The 21557-nt window shown below is 34.5% G+C and overlaps 1 protein-coding gene across 3 annotated transcripts; it reads right to left on the bottom strand.

Moving 5' to 3' along the window:
- Window positions 1-203: 203 nt before the first annotated feature.
- On the bottom strand, window positions 204-19585 carry LOC114758512 (protein FAR1-RELATED SEQUENCE 1). Of its 3 annotated transcripts, XM_028947562.1 has the most exons (5): window positions 19575-19585; window positions 2790-3013; window positions 1502-1966; window positions 1115-1324; window positions 204-704 (listed from the first exon to the last, which is right to left on the bottom strand). In XM_028947562.1, the coding sequence occupies exons 3-4, from the start codon at window positions 1907-1909 to the stop codon at window positions 1118-1120; spliced, it is 615 nt and encodes a 204-aa protein (XP_028803395.1). In that variant the 5' UTR covers window positions 1910-1966; window positions 2790-3013; window positions 19575-19585; the 3' UTR covers window positions 204-704; window positions 1115-1117. The 3 variants fall into 3 exon arrangements, with proteins under 3 accessions (XP_028803395.1, XP_028803397.1, XP_028803396.1); XM_028947564.1 differs by lacking the exon at window positions 19575-19585 and having other exon boundaries at window positions 1502-1987; window positions 2790-3062; XM_028947563.1 differs by lacking the exon at window positions 19575-19585 and having other exon boundaries at window positions 1502-1981; window positions 2790-3062.
- Window positions 19586-21557: the final 1972 nt, after the last annotated feature.

Genomic DNA, 21557 nt, shown 5'->3' with positions numbered 1-21557 from the left:
AAATTTTTCTTCTCTCCCCTCCATTCCCCTCATAACAAAGATAGGGTAAATCAATGATGCTTTAGTGGTCCCAAAAAAAATAAAACAATGATTTTAGTAACAAAAATCATAACCAGGATGTAAATTTTAATTCGTTTGGCCCAAATCATAGAAATTTTACTCTCATATGCAAATTCTTAGCTAATTACTCTATGTATAAGCAGGGAATTGGTAAGGTTCTGAATTTATATCTCTAAACAATTTCCCAATGTACCAAAAAGATAGCATCAAACTCTTAAACCACATATTACAAACAATTCCTGAACTTCTTAAATACTAAAATTTAACAACAATAATTGATTCTCTTGATGCATTGCATCTTTCCTTTTACATTACAAATTTGGGCATCATTCTTTTTGAATTTGTAAGATTAGTCTCATCAACTTTCTGCCCTTGAGTGCAGCATTCTGCAACAATCACATTCTTATCCCAAACTAATCTTCAAAAAAAAGATCCATATTTGCTTTGTGCCACCAACAAAAAAGTGCCTACTGAGACCAATTCCAAATATCTCAGACATAATATACAGACTCAAAAGTATCTTCCTATCTCTTAAACCCAATCTCAGTTTTATGGAGATCAAAGATCCATCTTGAGCCAGGTTAAATCAGATAAGCAATGCATGTATACAGATTGGTTTCCACCTGTCTGAGCTGTGCTTTGTCCTGCATATGAATATTATCAAATAATTGAACTATATTATGAAAACAAATAGGGGCACCATGAAGGCTATATTCATCAAAAAGTTTAAAGATATAGAAACATTCCTTGGTTTTAGCCAGCCAAGTGTAAAAGCCAAAACTTAGAATGGAAAGTGATGTGATGGTGCAAAAAGGAAACCGATAAAACAGTACTAGAACACAATATAGACAGCAAGCCAGGAATAAGATGCTCATTATTCCTATGAAAAACCAATAATACAGTACTAGAACCCAAGATAGAAACAGGGATTGACATGATATGGGACAAACTTCAATACTTCTATCACCGAAATAGTATTGGTCAAACAGGCAGGACTGCCACATGTGTAGGTAGCAACTCACACAGTTCATTAAGATGAGGGGGGAAAACTCACGATTCATTTATCCATTTTTGGATGTTTTCCCATCTCAGCATCGAGTTTTCTAAGAGTTTCATTAACTGAATGGATTTTCTTGGAAATATGTTCACCGTGGCCTTCAATATCCTTTAACAATGCTTCTAGCTGCTCCCGGTATGATGCGCTCAATCGCTTCTTAACCCGCACTTCAGCAGTCAATTCTTGAATTTTCTTATCCTTCTCATCCTACAAAATCAAGTACATAGAAACATGCACAAAAGAATCAATAAATCCTACAATTAATTTTTCCACCAGCTCACATGGCACCTCCAGAGTGGCATGCATATGAAAGACCACAAAAGCAGAGAGAAAAAAATCCTATAGAAAATTCAAACACTAGACAATTTTCTAGGACAATCTTACAAGTGTTCGGGGAGTTTTCTCAGAGTCAACCATCACAGGATGATTATGGTCCTTAACAAATTTACGGATGACCCATTCCCCATCCTTTTCTCTCTTCAACAGAATCATTGCTGTACAGACATTTTGTCGATCTTGCTTCTCAATTGCAGTTTTTATTCGACCAACACCTCTACATCCAAGTCCACGAGAGATGATTGAACCATCTTGCTCAGACTTTCGTGATGAAAGAACACGAGTTGTGAATCCTTCCCGTGAGGCATAGTTATCGTAGAATTCTCTTGCAGCTTTTTCTGATTCAAAGGACATGCCTTCATAAGGTTCTTGGTTTATGTGAACTTCATGTGCACTCATGCCAGCATCCCCATAAGTAAGCACAATCCTATTTCCATCATCCAGGGAAGCTTCCATTTTGATTTAAAAAGCCAATCTCTGAGGAATGTCACCTTACTCCTTACCATAAAGAACCTGTCCAAACATAGCCTGCCGCTACAGAAGACATGAAGCTAATAATATTTTGTAACTGAAAATCTAAATTATGTGGAAATTCAAGATGATAACATGTCAGACAGTATAGTATTACTATGGTAATTATGCAAAGAAAATGCAATGTATTCAGGTATGTTTGCACAGCAGATTGAATATGCTACCACTGCACAGACACAACCTCTACATCACAAAAGTCGCCCTCAAAATCTACCAAAACAGAATATCAAAATGAATTGGAAGCTTCAATTCAGGGACCATGCTTACAGAATCACTTGTGATCAAATCCAGCATAGCTACTACTGTTCCAGGATTTAAATCACTATTGATTACAGAAAGGAGAAAATTAGGGCCCCCCGGCCCCCAACCAAAAAAAAAAAATGAAAATTGGGTTCGTTTAGTCAGAAAGGTAGAGAACAGTGCTGCAGCTAGAGAAGAAGGCTTCCTTCAAACGGAGGAGAGATGCTTCTCGCCAGGAGTGAGGGTCACAGCTGGGCGGGTCCAGGAAGGGAGAGGGAGACACATTTACAAAACAACTCATGAAAATGCAGAACAGATTGATAAGGAGGCAAATTCATAAATTGATAAAGAAGACGTGGAACAGATTGAAAATTGTATTTGCATATATTGAACTTCAAATATTTTCTTTGAAGGATAAAAGGAACTTCAATATTCTCAGCATTTTCATAGATGGAAAAATTATTTGCAAAGGAGCATAACATATTTGCACAGCTGGACATCAGCAAATTATAAAGGAATCGTTAAGTTGGACGACAAGAGAGATTTAGATGTGTGGGATCCAAACCTTGAAGGAGAAAGTTCACCCTCCAACGCACTCTAAAACACTACTTTTCTGTCATCTCTGTTACCGCTCGCACGCCGGCGCCGATCCCCTTCTCCGTCAAATCTCAGCCGACGGCGACGTTGCTGCAGCGAACTCCCAAATCCTGGATTTTTCCCAGCCTTTCCCTCTCAACTTGATGAGCCGGGAAGGATTCCCTCTTCTCCGTCGACACTGTCAGTCACTGGCTACACGCGCTTAACCCAAAGCCATCGCCCCCGCCATGCCGCCAGCGTTGAGCCCTCGTTCATTTTTATTTTAGGCCTGCAGCTCCAATCTTTTTAAATTTACATAACAAAACACATACATTTTTTGACTATATATATTGACCAAAGCACATGTATAGTTTACTAAATTTATATTATGTTTAATTTAATTTTTTTTAAAATTTATAAAATATATTTTTATTTTCTTAATTTTAAGATAGTGTATTAATCATTTTCTTAATTTTTTTTCAAAATTTATAAAATATATTTTCATTAGATACTAGTATATTAATTTTTAATTTAAAATTAGAAAAATACCAGAAAAATGACAAGTAAACTTCATAATGTTAAAAACATTAACTGAATTTGAGAAATCCCAATTTTGTCAGAGGTGACCAATTTGACATTTATAAATTTACTGAAATGACTATATTGCCCTGCATTTTATTTATTGTTTTTAAAAAACCAAAGCCCTCATTCGCTGGCCAATCGCTGAAGCTCCAGTGCTGGTGGTGGCGACCGTCATCATAGCTCGAGCGACCGGCTGACAATTGGTCGTCGAAACTCAGGGGGCCAGAAACAATTTTTTTTAAAATTTTTACAACTTCATTATAACAATTAACAATTTTTGTAACGTTATTAACAACTTCAATATAGAAGTTAACAACAGGTTTTTCAGGAAATTCAACAACTGGTTGCCGAAGCTGCAACAGTCGAAAACAATTTTTTTAAAATTTTTTACAACTTCAGTATAACGGTTACTAACTTTTGTAACGCTATTAACAACTTTAGTATAGCAATTAATAACAGGTTTTTGAATTTTGTTAATTGCATTACTGAAGTTGTAAAAATGCTACTTTTTGAATGTTCCAAAAAAACCTGTTATTAACTGCTATACTGAAATTGTTAATAATGTTATAAAAATTGTTAGCTGTTATACTGAAGTTGTAAAAATTTTCACAAAAAAAAAAGTAGTTGTTAGAGTTATAAAAATGCTATTTTTTTAATTTTTAAGAAAACCTGTTGTTAAATACTATACCAAAGTTTTTAATAGAGTTACATAACTTGTTAACAGCACTATTGAAGTTGTAAAAATTCTACTTTTTGAATTTTTCAGAAAACTTGTTGTTAACTGTTATACTAAAATTATTAATAACGTTACAAAAGTTGTTAATCGGTATACTAAAGCTGTAAAATTTTTTTAAAAAAAAGTTGCTAAAGTTGTAAAAATGCCATTTTTTTGAATTTTTAAAAAAACCTATTGTTAAATGCTATACCGTAGTTGTTAATATAGTTACGGAAATTGTTAACGGCATTACTAAAGTTATAAAAATGCTACTTTTTGAATTTTTTGAAAAACATGTTGTTAACTGTTATATTGAAGTTATTAATAGCGTTACAAAGTGATTAACCGTTATACTGAAGTTGTAAAATTTTTTTAAAAAAATTCATTTTTGGCTGCCAGAGCTCCGGTGATGAATTGTTTAATTTCTCAAAAAATCTATTGTTAATTGCTATACTAAAGTTGTCAATAGCATTACAAAAGTTGTTAACTGTTATATTAAAGTTGTAAAAATTTTCAAAAAAAATTGTTTCCGACTGCCACCGCCAATGCCAGAGTTCCGGTGACTGGTAAGCCAGTAAGGGCTTTAGTTTTTTAAAAACAATAAATAAAATAAAGGGCAATATGATTATTTTAGTAAATTTATAAATGTCAAATTGGTCACTTGTGACTAAATTGGGATTTCTCAAATTCAGATAATATGTTTTGACATTATGAAGTTTACTTGTTATTTTTCTGTCTTTTTCCCTTTAAAATTTATAAATTGAAAAAAAAATTTGAAATAAAACCTAACAAAAGTGGTGCCAATCCTAAACTTTTAACATTAATAGCCTCGTTCCTGCCAATAGTTGTAGCTCTGCACTTTGGGGTCCCATTTGGTTTAAAGAATCGATTGGAATAAAAATGAATAGAAAAAAAAAATTAAAAGGAAGAGAATGAAAAATTTTCAACTGAGTAAGTATTTGATTCACACTAAAATTGAAAATGAATTTAATAAAAAATTTATGTTTGGTTAAATGAAAAGTGGTGGAAAAATTGAGCTATTTTACCATATTACTTTTAAGGAAAGAATATGATATTATTAAATAATAAAATGTTTCTTTGGAAAAATTAAAAATGATATAAATAAAAAAATTATTTTAAAACTTAGATAATAATAATATTATTAAAAAATACAATGAATTATTATTTAAATAAAAAATAAATATGGATATTTAATATAAATATAAAATTACTATACATATTAAATGATAAAGAATTTAAAAATTAAGCAAAATAAATAAATAAATAAATATAAATAATCAATATTAAAAGAAACTGAATTGGGATATGAAAAAAAATACTCAATTTAAAGGTGAATTTTTAATGGACATATCTTTCTTAATTTAAATGCAAATTAGGTAGATGATGTATCACCGAAAAACTTACTAAGCCTAGTTTCTAATACGACAAAACCCATTAAAAAATCTTTTTATTTTTCAAGTTATATCCCCTGAAATTTAAACTTTAATATGATAAAGAAAAAACTAAACAAATTCAAATTTGATGCAGCAAATTCAAATTTCCTATAGAATTCCAGCAAAAAGTCTATCAAATTCAAATTTCCAGCACTATGTATTAATTTTCGCACAAAATGTCAATTCTGCCACACTCAGTTATACTCTATTTTTTATGCACTGAATAGAGTAAATTTTCAAATAAAAAATGGTGACATATTGTATACATCTACAACAATTGTGAACATATAATTTATCCTTGATATATTTATATATGTATATAGTTATTTCAACCACAATAACAAAAGATTCCTCCAACACACGGCATTGTTTGCCTCTCGTTCTTAGATCAATATATTTTTTTGAAATCCAAATGGGCAAGCTGAGCTTGAAAGATTAAAATACAAGAAACCCCATAAACTACTCTACATCAGCTTGCGATCGAGCCAAGCAATCAGCGGGAGGTTGTGACAGCACCACCATTTTCTCTTGGATATGATGTGCCCCTTTAGCCAAAAAATCGGCTCACTGTATAAATAAACGAGGGACATGTGAAGATGTCCCGAGTTCTCATACCAGTGTTATGCGTTCACCTATCTCTTATATGCTCTCATAAATACCTCCCTCACCCCCCCCACCTCATACTACAACGCTTGCTCCTTTCTGGATTGTCTTCGTCGCACTTTCAAAAACAATTTCATGGCTTTCACAAACTTCACGCTCCCATCAGAAACTCCATTCCATGGTCAACAATGACAGTTTCTAATGACAACAAAAAGGAGATGGGGTTTCATTATTTCCGATGACAAGGGCTTCTTCAGAACCCAATGCAGTTTTCTACCGGACTTGACTGTTACTAATGTTGCCAATCCCTCCCATCCGGTTGCTTCACCACCACTAACGACGATGCCTGAGAGATCGGAAACCATGGCGATCACTAGCATCGTTGAGAATCATTCTTGTCATCAAGGGCAATTGGGTCAAAAGGCCATTGATGTGGGCCACTGAATATTTGTTTCCAGCACTTTTGGTGGGAACCATTTTCGGCTCTTTAAAGAAAAATCTGGGTCCGTGTTCCATTTCTTTCCCACTTCTTCTTTGAACCAAACTACCCGCCACTTGAAAATTTAGATTTTTTATTTCCTGGGCTAGATTTTCCTCAAACCAAAACGGGCTCTTACGTAATTAACTCATCCTTGTGACATTCTAAAAGGGACTCAACCCCATCAACATCATTCCTGGAAGTCCTACTTTAATTTTAAAATATAAAAATATTATATTAGAGAATTAAGTGATTAAAATATAAAATATAAAATATTAGCTATACTTAATTTGAATTTTGGTTCACTTACACATAACTCTCTTGAAATTTCAGTGACAGATGTCATTAAAACTTACTAACATGTAGCAAAGAAGTATAAATCAATATTCTGTTTTCCTAATAATCAATTTCATTCACCTTTCGAAACACTCAGAAAAACACACGCCCACTTCCTCCATTGACAATTTCAATATAAAATTTAACAATTCAACCAATGATTTTAATAACACTAACCACCTCATGTTTACTGTTTGCCCTCAAACTTCATGGCCACATAATCACTTGCCACTATTTTTCCATTTCCAATACAACATTCTCTCATCCCCATCAAATTTTTCATCTAAACCCTCTTAACCAATAAAATCATCCCCATTTGAGCATGCAAAAGCTAAACAAGTTGAGAACCCAAACCCCACCATCAACCTCTGTTCACTTACGTAATGCCGCACATTCACCCCCTCTTACTACAAACCAACTTGCCCACAAGCAAAATCCATCCAAATGAACAAGGTTTGCAAAATGATGATGGTTGAAGGAGTACGATACTAGCATCTTGTAACACCCTATCTAGAAACTTGTCATATTTAATACAATATAGGAATGTCAACACTATTACCATGGTAATAGAAGAAAACAGGTTACAAACTTTATTTCAAAATTTTCTTACTTATTATGTCATAACCATGATATAAAAGAATGGGAGACACAGTTACCAATATAACATATCATGGTTATAAAAGGATTATACTTACTCATTATGCATAACCATGTTAGGAAAGGATTATACTCCTAACATGGTTATAAAAGCCTTTCATATACTTGATTGACACAGTTTGTCACAATTAATCTAACAAAATTAAGTTTAACTCATTTCGAAGACATCCTCATAAATGTATAATCATAAATGTTTCAACATTGATAATATAAAAAGAGATGCATAATGATATCTTAGGTGGTAAATAACTAATGACTAAACATAACCAGAGTTCGGGGTGTGATCACCAATGAAGGTGACCTCATACTTCCGATTCCTTTCCCGCCGCGGCTCCTCTGTTACGCTTATCTGAAAATTGTAGATGTAACGGAATGAGACTACCGTCTCAGTAACGAAAACTCCTACCTACCTCACCTACCAGCACCCCTAAGAGGCGCTAAGTGAGACTAACAATTAAGATAATCATTAAATATGTTACTATCACATAACAGATACCAGATATCATAAACATGTAAGCTAAAAGAAAATATCAACATATGTGCTTGCTTTACTCATCATTTATTATCATTATTCATCATTCGATTCCTGCCTTATATCCTCCTTATACCCGCTGACTTGAACCCATGGGCTAAGTCTTAATCATGTGACTGATGACTCTCACGAGCTTCCCACGCGTGTGATGCGGACCGGTCAAAGTCGGCAGAGCACACGCGGGCCATGGGTTCCTCCAGAAAAGGGGGATTCTGCCCCAATGGGTTTACTGCCCAGTATCCTGACGAGGATGCTGTCCTCAGGGGATACTGTCCCGGGATACTCCTGGAGTGTCGCAAATGAGGGGATACTGCCCTCTCTAATAGGCCAACTATAGTACGCGCTATGGAGGCAAACCACGTGGTAATATGTGTATATCAAGCTCCATCACCACACCTCTTCCCGAATATTAAATGAATTAATCACAGTCATGACAGTTCTAAAATCTCATCAAGTATCTCAAGAACATGTATCTTAAGAGATTCAAAACATACATTAACCATATAAGATACTTAATATCATACCATACAATAGCATTCTTAGATAATCAAGGGCATAAACATATCATTCCAGAAGCTCATACTAACACATAAAACATAATCAAATAAAGGGAAAACCATATTGGAGGTACCTATACTTTTTTTCAATTTTCAATTTGGTACCTATGTGTTTTTTGTTCTTAACTAAATCTTTATTTTTCCTCTGTTAACATCATTAATCCTTATGTAGAGACTAAAAATATCAATAGAACAGAGTTATAAGAGCTAATATTGCTAAAAAGATAAAATTAAATGTTTAATTAAAGGGAAAAAAACACATAGGTATCAAATTAAAAATTGAGAGAAAGTATAGGTACCTTCAATATGGTTTTCCCTCAAATAAAATAGCAACTTGGATAAATTGCCTTGGTCAACAAATAACCTTTCGCCACAACAGACTACATAGTACATCCCAAGTCCACAATTTCATCCAAAAATCACTCATTAGGCTCCTATCCAGTCCTAAAGTTGTAGCAATTCATTCATTTTTCACAAATCACTCCCATCAAGCAACTTCCAAATGTCTATAAAGTTTTCTGATAGTTTCAAAACAGCTTTCCTATTCCATATTATTCAAGCCTATCCTAAAAGGGTTCAATTTAATTAAAAACTCCTCTTAGAGGAACCGATAGGAGAAAACAAGTAAGAATTCACGTTACCTGGTGTCCAACAAGTGCTTACAAGTTAAAGATTAAGACCATGAACTTGGGATCGTCAAACCAATTATCATATCTACAAACAGAAAATATATGTTACTACAGTTTCTTATGGGTAAGCTACGTATCAAATTTTAACCCATAACTCCCTCTTTAATGTTTTCGAATTGTTACTCGGAATTCTAGCTCGTACAATTTTTCTAAGATCTGGAGTAAGAATATGGATGCTATGCTTTAGATTCAATTCTTAAGTTTCTTTAGCTTATATTATCTTTAAATTTCTAAATCACGTCATTATAATTTATTCATAACCCAAGTACAAAACCTTCAACTTATAGCCTATGTTCTATTTTCGAAAACTTAGAAAAACATATTTAATATAAGTTAAATTATTCTCACTACAGATCTTTAATTATTAATCTAACCGTTGAAATTAAAATATTATATGTCTTGAGTCTATTCTCCAAATTTTGGCTTGATCTAACGGTGAACAAATTTAAAAATGATACTTTACTACTCAGTGTTCTATCCATAAAATCTGAAAATAAAGAGTTTAATGCATATCTAGTAACTCATACCTCAGATATTGACCCACTAATCCAACCGTTGAAATTGACGAAATAGATGTCTCAGACTGGAAGACCAAATTTTGGCCCGATCCAACGGTTTACAGACTTGCACATGGCACTTTACTGAGACAGTCTCAGTTTTGTGCAAAAATATTTAATTTATTATTCTTCCCTACTACCACCTATTTATAGGCTCAGAGTCTCATTTTCATATCATTTAGTCGATGTGAAACTTCTTAATCTTTTTGTTTTATTTATCAATTCATATATAAATAGTTATATACACACACACACATAATCATAAATATTTTAATTGTTTATATATATAATTAACCACTATTACAGTGATGTCAATAAATATTTACTCACAAATTTACTTAAATCTTAGAGACTAAAATTAGGATGTTACACATCTCACCAAAAAAATTACTTGCCTTTTTCCTCTTTCCAGTTCTTAAGTGTTGCTCCAAGCTTCCTCTTTCCAACTTTTCCGCTTTCAATGTCTTCCGGTTTTCTTTACGTGTCCTCTCTTTAGCTCTAATCTTCAAGGGCATTTTAGTCATTCCTCCAAATCTTGCAAATCCCAAATTTATCGATCATGCCTGTTTAGTCTTTTCACTAATTTGGATGCTTTTTTATTTTTATCTTTATCTTTTTCAATTTCAACTGTCATTTTCTGGTCATTTTTCCTTAAAAATTTAACTAATTTTTTAATATATATTTGCTTGACTAAATATGTTTATAAGTTTTTGTAACAAAGATGTATTTAAAAATTTTGAATGATAACATTTTATAATTTTAATTTTTTTATAACATTCATTAGAAATTATTTATTTTGATTTCTTTTAAATTGTAAATACATATTTCAAATACAAAATTTTTATTTTTTTATAACATATTAAAAAATTTAAAAATATATGTATTAGAGTTATTTTTTGAATTTATAAAACACATTTTCTAGAAATTATAAATGTCTAAATAATTATTATGTTAAAAGGGGGCATTTTGGTTAAAAAAATAATTTAAAGTCAAACTTAACGATTCACTAACTGTTTGGGTAGATGAAAATAGAATCTCAAATATAAAAAGAATGTTTGTGTAACATACATTTTAACTTCAAAGAAGATTTATATACATTTTGAAAATAGATTAGAAGTTTCTATAATTGAGATAAAATAGAAGAGTGGTTGGTGTATTTTATTCTATTTTTTATCATATACTAGGTCTTTTTAAAAATGACACTTGCAATTTGACCTGTAATTTTAACTATTTTTAAATACTTAAAATAAGATATTTACATACTTAAAAAATTATTTAAAATGTTTATTTGATCGAGTCCTTTTTGAATTAAAAAAAAAGCCAAATTTTGCTTTTTAAATGATATGACATATAACAGATGTGCTTAGTGGCTCCTGAGTCCACTACCCATTTCTTCACATCAGTCACAATAAGGGCTTGAGAGACCACTGTAGCTATGACTTCATTATCACTGCCATCATCTCCTTCAACCAAATTCGCATTTGGCTTAGGAGGATTATCACCCTTTTGAGTAGCCCTTTTTTTGCATTGCGCCGCATAGTGCCCTGGCTTTCCACAGACAAAACAATTGCCTTTCTTCTTGAATTTGGGGTTAGAGTCCTTGGATTTGTAATCAGATTTCTTATTCTTATTATTTTTGTTTTTGGGATCATACCTCTTGGAGCGCGGTTTCGATTCCACCAAGTTTGCTTTGACAGCTATTTCCTTTCCCTTTGCGGCTTGTATGGCCTTTCTGTTTGTGTCTTCAATTATTATGTGGGTAATAAGATCTCACAGGGACAGCTGCTTCTGTTTGTGCTTTAACTGCTGTTTGTAGTCACTCCATGTTTCTGGCAGCTTCTCGATTAGTATGCCAGCTACGAACTCATCTGGCAGGTTAATCTTCTCAGCACGTAGCTCCTCCAACAACTTGTGGTACTCGTTGATTTGCAGCTTGATGTCTTTCTCTTCGGTCATCTCCCATTTGTAGAAGTTCCCCACTACAAATTTCTGCTTCCCAGCATCCTCAGCAGTGTACTTGAGGATAAGAGATTCCCATATTTTGTGTGCTTCCTTATAGACACAGTACACATCGAACAGATCGTTAGATAAAGTGCTGATAAGAGTGTGTCTGCAAACCTTATTGGCATGTGTCCAGATATCTTTCTGGGCTTGATCGACTTCTGGGGCTGGTTCAGACTAAGTAAGAGCTGCAGCTACTCCATGCATGTCCTTAAGAGCTATTCCGCAACCACCGGTAGATAAGGATGCGGCACTCCCCAGGATTAAACGGATCCTTCCTGTAAAACAGGGTGAGCAGAACAGCAGAAGATAGTAGTAAACTCAACAGTAAGAAAGCACACAAGAGGGGGAAGAGAGGAGTTCGAAAACTCTAGAGCTGTGTGTGTTGAACCTTAGACTAAAGCACCTCTTTATAGGCTCCAAATAAAGTGAACGTTGGCACCATAACAGCACAACATTCAATGGTCCGTTTTCCTCATTGAATTCAAGTCAATCAAAATTGAGTATATGAATTAATGATAGCATTGTGGAGGTATGGAGGTTTTATAACGTATTAGAATTATTTATGATTTAACCGTTGGAGGCAAAGAGATAAAGCTTCCGATTGGATTTTCAAAGTCGCCATTTGATATATTAAAGACGTTTAAAAGCTTTCAACGCATCACTCCATTTTGAATTTCATAATCATCTTTTAATACATTAAAAATGTTTAAAAGCACTAGGATTTAAAACCTTTCAAGGCGTTAGACAATCATAAGAAAATTTCCGTTGAATAATTTAAAGGCTTCAATGCATTAAAGGATTTTAATGGGTCACTTTTAAATCTCTTAATGCATTGGAAATCCATTTAAAACTCTTCTACATTTGATTTTCCTATTCATAATAATAATAAGAAAATCTGTTCACAACTAATACTCAATTTGTTTTTATCTTCCCATATTCCCAATTAATGTAAGATCCTTTCTTTGACACACCCAAAATATTACAACAATCCCCCACATGTGTCAAAGAAAATACCATTTACTGAGTTACACACACGAGTACACCCATTGTATCTGGTGGTCCTTTGAACTTAAAACTAGACCTAGACCAATAATACTTAGCACACAGAGGTGTCGGTGGTTCTTATGAACTTAAAACCAACATCTCTAGGTGTGTACTAGAGGTATTAATAGTCAGACTGTACCCCCACATTTTTGCTGTTAACGGCGTTTTTGCGCGTTAAAACGGCCATGCGCGTGCCTGGTGCATAACGAATGCTCTAGAGATTTTGCCACGATCTCATAGGAGCGGCCCCACTCCACATTCGTAGAGGTAATTTCATTAAGTGTACCTGCAATGAGCACACCGTCCTGTGAGACTATGAAATCATTAAGAGCTTCCGCTCAGCCTCACTGAAATGCATTCTAGCACTTTCTCACACACCATAGGAAGGGACTGCTAGTTTATTTAGTGCTAGCAGAACTAACATACGACTTGTTCTTACCCATTGAACCTTCTTCATGGGATCACCAATCACAAAAGTTGGGTTGCCATCGCTGTTAATTTCAAATTGGCTTCAGTCCCATTCCCCTCGATGTTTCATAAATTTGTTTCCTCCCTAGAGGTTTTGTTAACGGATCCGCTAGGTTCACTTCTGACCTTACATAATCGATCGAGATTACTCCATCTTTTAGCAGCTACCTTATAATATTATGTCTCAATCGAATATGTCTACTTTTACCATTAAAGGTTTTATTTTTAGCCGTAGCTATCGCAGATTGGCTATCACAGTGTAAAGACACTGATGGTGTTGGTTTTTCACCCAATGGAATATTCGCTAAGAAGTTTTTCAACCACTCAGCCTCAGAACCAGCCAACTCCATTGCAATAAACTCAGAATCCCTTGAGGATTTTGTTAGTATAGTTTGTTTGGCTGACTTCCATGTTACTGCACCACCACCAAGATTGAAAATATAGCCACTAGTGGACTTGGTCTCATCTGAGTCTGAAACCCAGCTAGCATCACTGTATCCTTCTAATACTGCGGGAAATCCACTATATAGTATACCATAATTCATAGTACCTCTCAAGTAACTCAATACCCTCAATAGAGCCTCCCAATGCTTACTGCTTGGGCAATGAGTATATCTGCTCAACCTACACACAGCATAAGCTATGTCCGGCCTGGTATAGTTCATTAAATGCAACAGACTCCCAATGATCTGTGCATATCTAGATTGAGCAACTAGATCTCCTTCATGTTTTGTTAAATGCATATTGGAATCATAAGGAGTGCTAGCAGGAGAAACATCATAGTGTTCGAACTTTCTCAAGATTTCTCAACGTAGTGCTCTTGAGAAAGCAGAATACCACATTCATTCCTTATGATTTTAACGCCCAATATAACCTTTGCTTCACCCAGATCTTTCATATCAAAATTTGAAGCAAGAAAACATTTTGTCTCACACACAACATTCATGCTAGTACCAAAAATAAGCATATCATCCACATATAAGCAAATAATCACACAATCACCATTTACAAGTTTTGTATAGACACAACGTTCTACCTCAACAGTAGAGAAGCCACCACTTAACAAAACTTGGTCTAGCTTTTCATGCCATTGTTTAGGCGCTTGTTTCAAACCATATAAAGACTTAACAAGTTTGCAAACTTTGTTTTCTTGTCCAGGAACTATACACCCCTCAGGTTGGGTCATATAAATTTCTTCTTCTAAATCACCATTTAAAAAGGCTGTTTTAACATCCATTTGGTGAATAAAAAGCTTGTGGATCGAAGCTAAAGCAATCAGGATTCTAACAGAAGAAATCCTAGTCACGGGAGAAAATGTATCAAAGTAATCAATGTTTTCTTTTTGAGTAAAACCTTTGGCTACCAATCTAGCCTTATATTTATCAATTGATCCATCTGAAAAATATTTTTTCCTAAAAACCCATTTGCACCCAATAGGTTTTGCTCCTGGAGGCAAGTCAACCAAAATCCATGTTTTATTTTGATTTAAAGAATCTATTTCAGCTTTAATAGCTTCTTTCCAAAACTGAGAATCTAGAGAAGAAATAGCTTTATGAAAATTTTTCGGATCACCTTCTACTAAATAAGTATAAAAATCATCTCCAAAAGATGTTTCTTTTCTTTGTCTTTTACTTCTCCTTAAATTCTCAGCCAAACTATCATTTGAAGTTTTTTTCAAAGAAGAGTTTTCAACTCTTTTAGGGACACGCTCAACTTTCAAAGGAAATATATGTTCAAAAAATTCTGCATCTTTTGTTTCAACAATCGTATTAGGATCCAAAATATCACTTTTCAAAACTAGAAAACAATAAGCAGCACTTTTTTGAGCGTAACCAATAAACATGCAATCAGAAGTTTTAGAACCAATCTTTCTCTTTTTAGAATCAGGTAATAAAACTTTTGCAAGACACCCCCACACTTTTAAATATTTGAGATTAGGTACAAATCCTTTCCATAATTCATAAGGTGTCTTTTTAGTTTTTCTATGGGGTATTCTATTTTGTAAAAAACAAACAGACAACAAGGCTTCACCCTGCACAAACTTCACATTTATTAAAATCATTACTTTTAATTCCATGAATTAACCCAAGATTTTGTAATCTCTTTATATATGATTTATGAGCATGTCCTAATCTAGCATGCCATATGTCAAAAGAATCAATCAAGTAAGCAGAAGAGGATGCATTTTCATTGATTTCAGCAACACTTAAAACAAACAGACCCTGATTACAATATCCCTTCCCAATGAGAACATTGTTTTTAGTCATGACAACCTTGTCGGACTCAAACGACACTCTAACCCCAGCTTTCCCAAGCAGCGCCACAGAGACTAAGTTTGCCCTAACATCTGGGACATACAGCACATCATTCAGCGCCAGTGTTTTTCCTGATGTGAGTTTCAGCACCACTTTTCCCTTTCCCTGAACCTTGGCAGTTCGGGAGTTAGCGAGGTAGATGTGGTCTTCCCCTTCTTCAAAGGAGGTAACATCTCTTTATTTGCACAGATGTGCTTAGTGGCTCCTGAGTCCACTACCCATTTCTTCACATCAGTCACAATAAGGGCTTGAGAGACCACTGCAGCTATGACTTCATTATCACTGCCATCATCTCCTTCAACCAAATTCGCATTTGGCTTAGGAGGATTATCACCCTTTTGAGTAGCCCTTTTTCTGCATTGCGCCGCATAGTGCCCTGGCTTTCCACAGACAAAACAATTGCCTTTCTTCTTGAATTTGGGGTTAGAGTCCTTGGATTTGTAATCAGATTTCTTATTCTTATTATTTTTGTTTTTGGGATCATACCTCTTGGAGCGCGGTTTCGATTCCACCAAGTTTGCTTTGGCAGCTATTTCCTTTCCCTTTGCGGCTTGTATGGCCTTTCTGTTTGTGTCTTTAATTATTATGTGGGTAATAAGATCTCACAGGGACAGCTGCTTCTGTTTGTGCTTTAACTGCTGTTTGTAGTCACTCCATGTTTCTGGCAGCTTCTCGATCAGTATGCCAGCTACGAACTCATCTGGCAGGTTAATCTTCTCAGCACGTAGCTCCTCCAACAACTTGTGGTACTCGTTGATTTGCAGCTTGATGTCTTTCTCTTCGGTCATCTCCCATTTGTAGAAGTTTCCCACTACAAATTTCTGCTTCCCAGCATCCTCAGCAGTGTACTTGAGGATAAGAGATTCCCATATTTTGTGTGCTTCCTTATAGACACAGTACACATCGAACAGATCGTTAGATAAAGTGCTGATAAGAGTGTGTCTGCAAACCTTATTGGCATGTGTCCAGATATCTTTCTGGGCTTGATCGACTTCTGGGGCTGGTTCAGACTGAGTAAGAGCTGCAGCTACTCCATGCATGTCAAGGACAGAGTAAACTCGCTCCTACCACCGCCTGAAATTCCTTCCATCAAAAGCCTCTATTTTTGAAGTGTCAGGGAACGACCAAGGAATAGGAACTGCTGTTGGAACAACAGCGACTGAGGCAGCATCATGGTTATTCTGAGCAGCAGTGTTGCGGGGTTGTTCCATGATGTGACTAGCTCTTAAGATTGTTGGCGGCAGCACCTGCAAAAAAATAGTTAATCCGAGTCACGTCCTAAGGACGCTGTCCTTAAGAGCTATTCCGCAACCACCGGTAGATAAGGATGCGGCACTCCCCAGGATTAAACGGATCCTTCCTGTAAAACAGGGTGAGCAGAACAGCAGAAGATAGTAGTAAACTCAGCAGTAAGAAAGCACACAAGAGGGGGAAGAGAGGAGCTCGAAAACTCTAGAGCTGTGTGTGTTGAACCTTAGACTAAAGCATCTCTTTATAGGCTCCAAATAAAGTGAACGTTGGCACCATAACAGCACAACATTCAATGGTCCGTTTTCCTCATTGAATTCAAGTCAATCAAAATTGAGTATATGAATTAATGATAGCATTGTGGAGGTATGGAGGTTTTATAACATATTAGAATTATTTATGATTTAACCGTTGGAGGCAAAGAGATAAAGCTTCCGGTTGGATTTTCAAAGTCGCCATTTGATATATTAAAGACGTTTAAAAGCTTTCAACGCATCACTCCATTTTGAATTTCATAATCATCTTTTAATACATTAAAAATGTTTAAAAGCACTAGGATTTAAAACCTTTCAAGGCGTTAGACAATCATAAGAAAATTTCCGTTGAATAATTTAAAGGCTTCAATGCATTAAAGGATTTTAATGGGTCACTTTTAAATCTCTTAATGCATTGGAAATCCATTTAAAACTCTTCTACATTTGATTTTCCTATTCATAATAATAATAAGAAAATCTGTTCACAACTAATACTCAATTTGTTTTTATCTTCCCATATTCCCAATTAATGTAAGATCCTTTCTTTGACACACCCAAAATATTACAACAGGTAATGGAGAGAGTGTGGATTTCTGGAAGGATTACTAGGTAGGGGAGAACACAAGGCTGATGGATTTCTGCACAGGAGCTTTAAATGAAAACAATCTGAAGTATAAGGTTTGTGAGATGATTGATGAATGTGGAAATTGGGATTTTCAAAAGTTGAAAAGTTTGGTCAATGAAGATGGTTTAAGAAAAATTATGTCAATACAGCCACCAAAAGCCAGTTTGGGAGAAGATAAAATAAAATGGGGAATGGCTTTGCAGAATAGGTATGTGGTCTCTGATATGTATAAAAAGCTGAAAAAAGAAGAGGGGCATGCAGATCCGGTTTGGAGTAAAATATGGGGCTGGAAGGGCCCTAGGAGGGTGTAAGTCTTCTTGTGGATTGCCACTCATAATAGACTTCTAACAGCTGAAAGAAGAAGTAGGATTTTAGGAGGGAATGCTATGTGCAGCAGATGTAGAAGTGGTGAAGAGAGTCTCATGCATGTTCTACGAGACTGTGATGCTGCTAGGAAAATTTGGGAACAGCTGGGTTATGTAAATAATGAATCTGATTTTTTTCTTATTGCAGAATATTGAATGGTTTAGGCGGAACTTAAGCTGTCAAGATAGGAAAAAGAAAATTGAGTTTGGAATAACGTGCTGGCTTTTATGCTGCTGGAGAAACAAGTTCTTATTTGAAGATGGATTTAGAGAACTAGAACAACCAAAGGTAGTGATCAAGCACTATGTTGGTGAGGTGTTATATCTGGATAGGAGAAGTGGGGGCGGAAGAGTATGGAGGAAAGAGGCGAATATCAGGTGGACAGTACCAAATGTTGGGTGGATTAAACTCAATACAGATGGTGCTGCTAGAGGACAGAATGAATTGGCAGGATGTGGAGGTCTGATGAGAGATTGCCAAGGAAATTGGGTGAAAGGCTTCTCGAGGAAATTAGGATCATGCTCGGCTATGATTGCAGAAATCTGGGGTGTCATCTCTGGATTAAAATTAGCTGCTGATGAAGGTATACTTTGTCTAATTGTAGAGTGTGATTCAAAGGCTCTTGTAGATATTTTACAGAGTTTATATGAGAATGACTGTATTGAGTCTAGTATTCTAAAAGTTGTAAAGTTTGAAATGAGCAGATTTACTCAGATTCAAGTTAGACATGTATATAGGGAGGGGAATACTTGTGCTGACTGTCTTGCTAGTTTGAGTTTCGATTTAGAGGAGGTTCTTACTGTTTTTGATAGACCTTCTAGCAAAGTTAAAGATTTATTGCACAGGGATTTAGTGGGGGTTGCCTACCCACGAATGATTGTGAATCAATAAGAATGGGCATTTTGCCCTGTATTTTCACCCAAAAAAAAAATAAAAATGTTACGCGTCAAACAATTCAAACGGGAACGAATACAAGGGCTGTTCAATCAATCAATGCTGTTTCTAAAACTAATCCTTACCAAATAATAAATACATCAGAATTCAAAGATTAAACATTCATGTAATACGAGAGGCAAATTACTCCAGGAAAAAGAAAAGAAAAGAAAGAAAGACAGATTACGTGGGACATCTATATGGATGATTAATTAAGGGGATTAAGTCGACCAATCAATTAATCAATGTGTGGCTGATTAGGATTATTAAGTGCTAGCATAATCTTATCAGGATTCATAATTATAATACACGTCATGCTGTTTCAATTCTCATTTGCCATAATCTAATCAATACTACCTTTGGTTTAAAATATAAACTAAACCTTGTTGGAGGGATTTGGTAACATTTACTTTTGTCTAAACATTTAATAAATTTTTTTTTTAACTTTTACCCACATATATTATCTTTCTTCTTTGATTCATTTATTATATCTTTTACTCATTCTCTTTATATTAATAAGGGCATATTTGAGGAAAAAAATACATGCCTTACATATTTATTATTTTAAACTGATTTTAACTAATTTTTTGATAAACATAAATAGGTAAAGTATATTTTGAACCAGCACGTTAGAAAAAATATCTAATACATAAAAATAAATTTTTTCAATTTTATTCTTCATCAAATCACACAAGGAAAAATTTCCAGTGGCGAAGATAGAATAAGAACTGGGACTCCTCTTCCCTGTTCATTCTTTGGGTTATGTCTCAGCTAAACTAATTTCCCCAAAACGACACCAATCACCCTCATCCACCATTGAAATTCATACATATGATCACTTCATACCAAAAAAAAAAAAAGCTCTAACAGCAAACTTTAATTGACCCAAAACATAACGCTTAAGTTTAATATAAAGTTCACGTAAACCAACTATCCGGTCTAATTTACAACAGACTCTTTACAAGTTTCCAGGGGAAAAAATCCCGCCCTTTGACGTATGCAACTGCAAATGATAAATTTACAATTATACATGATGCTTGTCTCATGCAACTGCAAAATATCAACAACGAAGATTACATCGTAACGGATTCTGGGTCACACACACACACACACAATAGAGATATATTTCCTCACCCATAGAGATATTACGAAGGGACCAGGTGGTGGCCCCATCAAGCAGAGGTGAGACCAACTTTCTAAAACACATTTGAGTACAATTGGTAGGTTCTCGCTCAGCTGGGCTAGTAGAGACATACTTCGACAATGCCTACTTTATAATAAAATGAGAAAGAACTAAGGGATTCCTAAATTCATATAGCCTATGATGTGACATAGTTCACGTGAGAGAAAATAAATATTATAAAAATTAAGTACGCAACATAGTTAATTGGTAGACTATTGTGATTCATAACCAAAGGGATTTTTGCTATCCCCATATTCCTTTGATGACCTCACATCTCTTCAATGTCACATTTTGCCCTGCAAGGAAATCAATGTTATAAGATTTTTAAAAGAATTAAGTAAAGCTTAAAGGACAGTTCTAGTTGTTAATTACAAAAAAGATCAGTTCTATAGGCGGAAAATTTTGAAAAATTTACATTTATTTTAGTTGCCGTTTTGCTTTCTCTGCAGGTGCATAAGAAATTTCAGCATCACCAGGTCTTCAGCCAGCCATGACAAATGGAATTTTCTAAATGAAATAATTACCATTGGCCTAAAGAGTTAAAATACCTGCCGCAAAAGAAATTAGAACATGAAAAGAACCAATATGATAGGAACACCGAACAGCAACATAATTCAAAATCCTATTATCATTAGCATCGGCTTATAACACAACAAATTTTCCATTGCATAACGAAGCAGTCAAACCCCAGGTATAAAATAGCGTCTAAGAATGGTTCAAACAATATGATGTTGGAATACATTGCATTAAAAAATGATTAACCGAAAGAAAAATAAATACCCTTAAACACTATGATCCGAAACGTGTTTGAGGCGTACAGAAAAATTCAAGGACACAACCCACCGACCACGTAGTAGCTTGTTCAGTACCATAAAAATCATATGCCGATGCAGCATTATCATATGTAAAATCCAGAAAAAAAATAACATCCTCAATTTAATTATTCTGGGATTTAGTGTCAATTTAGAGCTTAGGATAGATAATTAAAGAGTAAAAAGACTTAAAAAGGGTGTAAAATTTTTTTTATATAATAAATTATTATTCAAAAAAATCATAAATAATAAAATAAGTATAAATACAATAATAATAGAGATGTGTGAAAAGGAAATACTTTTATAAATTAATTATTTTAGATATGTGTGTAAAAAAATTTATTA

Source organism: Neltuma alba, unplaced genomic scaffold (genome assembly GCF_004799145.2).
Source record: "Neltuma alba isolate B1F8T4 unplaced genomic scaffold, ASM479914v2 tig00010720_pilon, whole genome shotgun sequence".
NCBI classification, from domain to species: domain Eukaryota; kingdom Viridiplantae; phylum Streptophyta; class Magnoliopsida; order Fabales; family Fabaceae; genus Neltuma; species Neltuma alba.
The sequence above is the reverse complement of the archived record's forward strand: the minus strand, read 5'-3'. Positions and strand labels throughout refer to the sequence as shown.

Bases quoted from the DNA above. Each gene is read 5' to 3' on its own strand.
- LOC114758512 (XM_028947562.1), bottom strand. From the start codon at position 1,909: ATGGAAGCTTCCCTGGATGATGGAAATAGGATTGTGCTTACTTATGGG. The intron at 1,325-1,501 runs GTAAGATTGTCC...TTGATTTTGTAG, and splicing joins AGAAAACTCCCCGAACACTT to GATGAGAAGGATAAGAAAAT.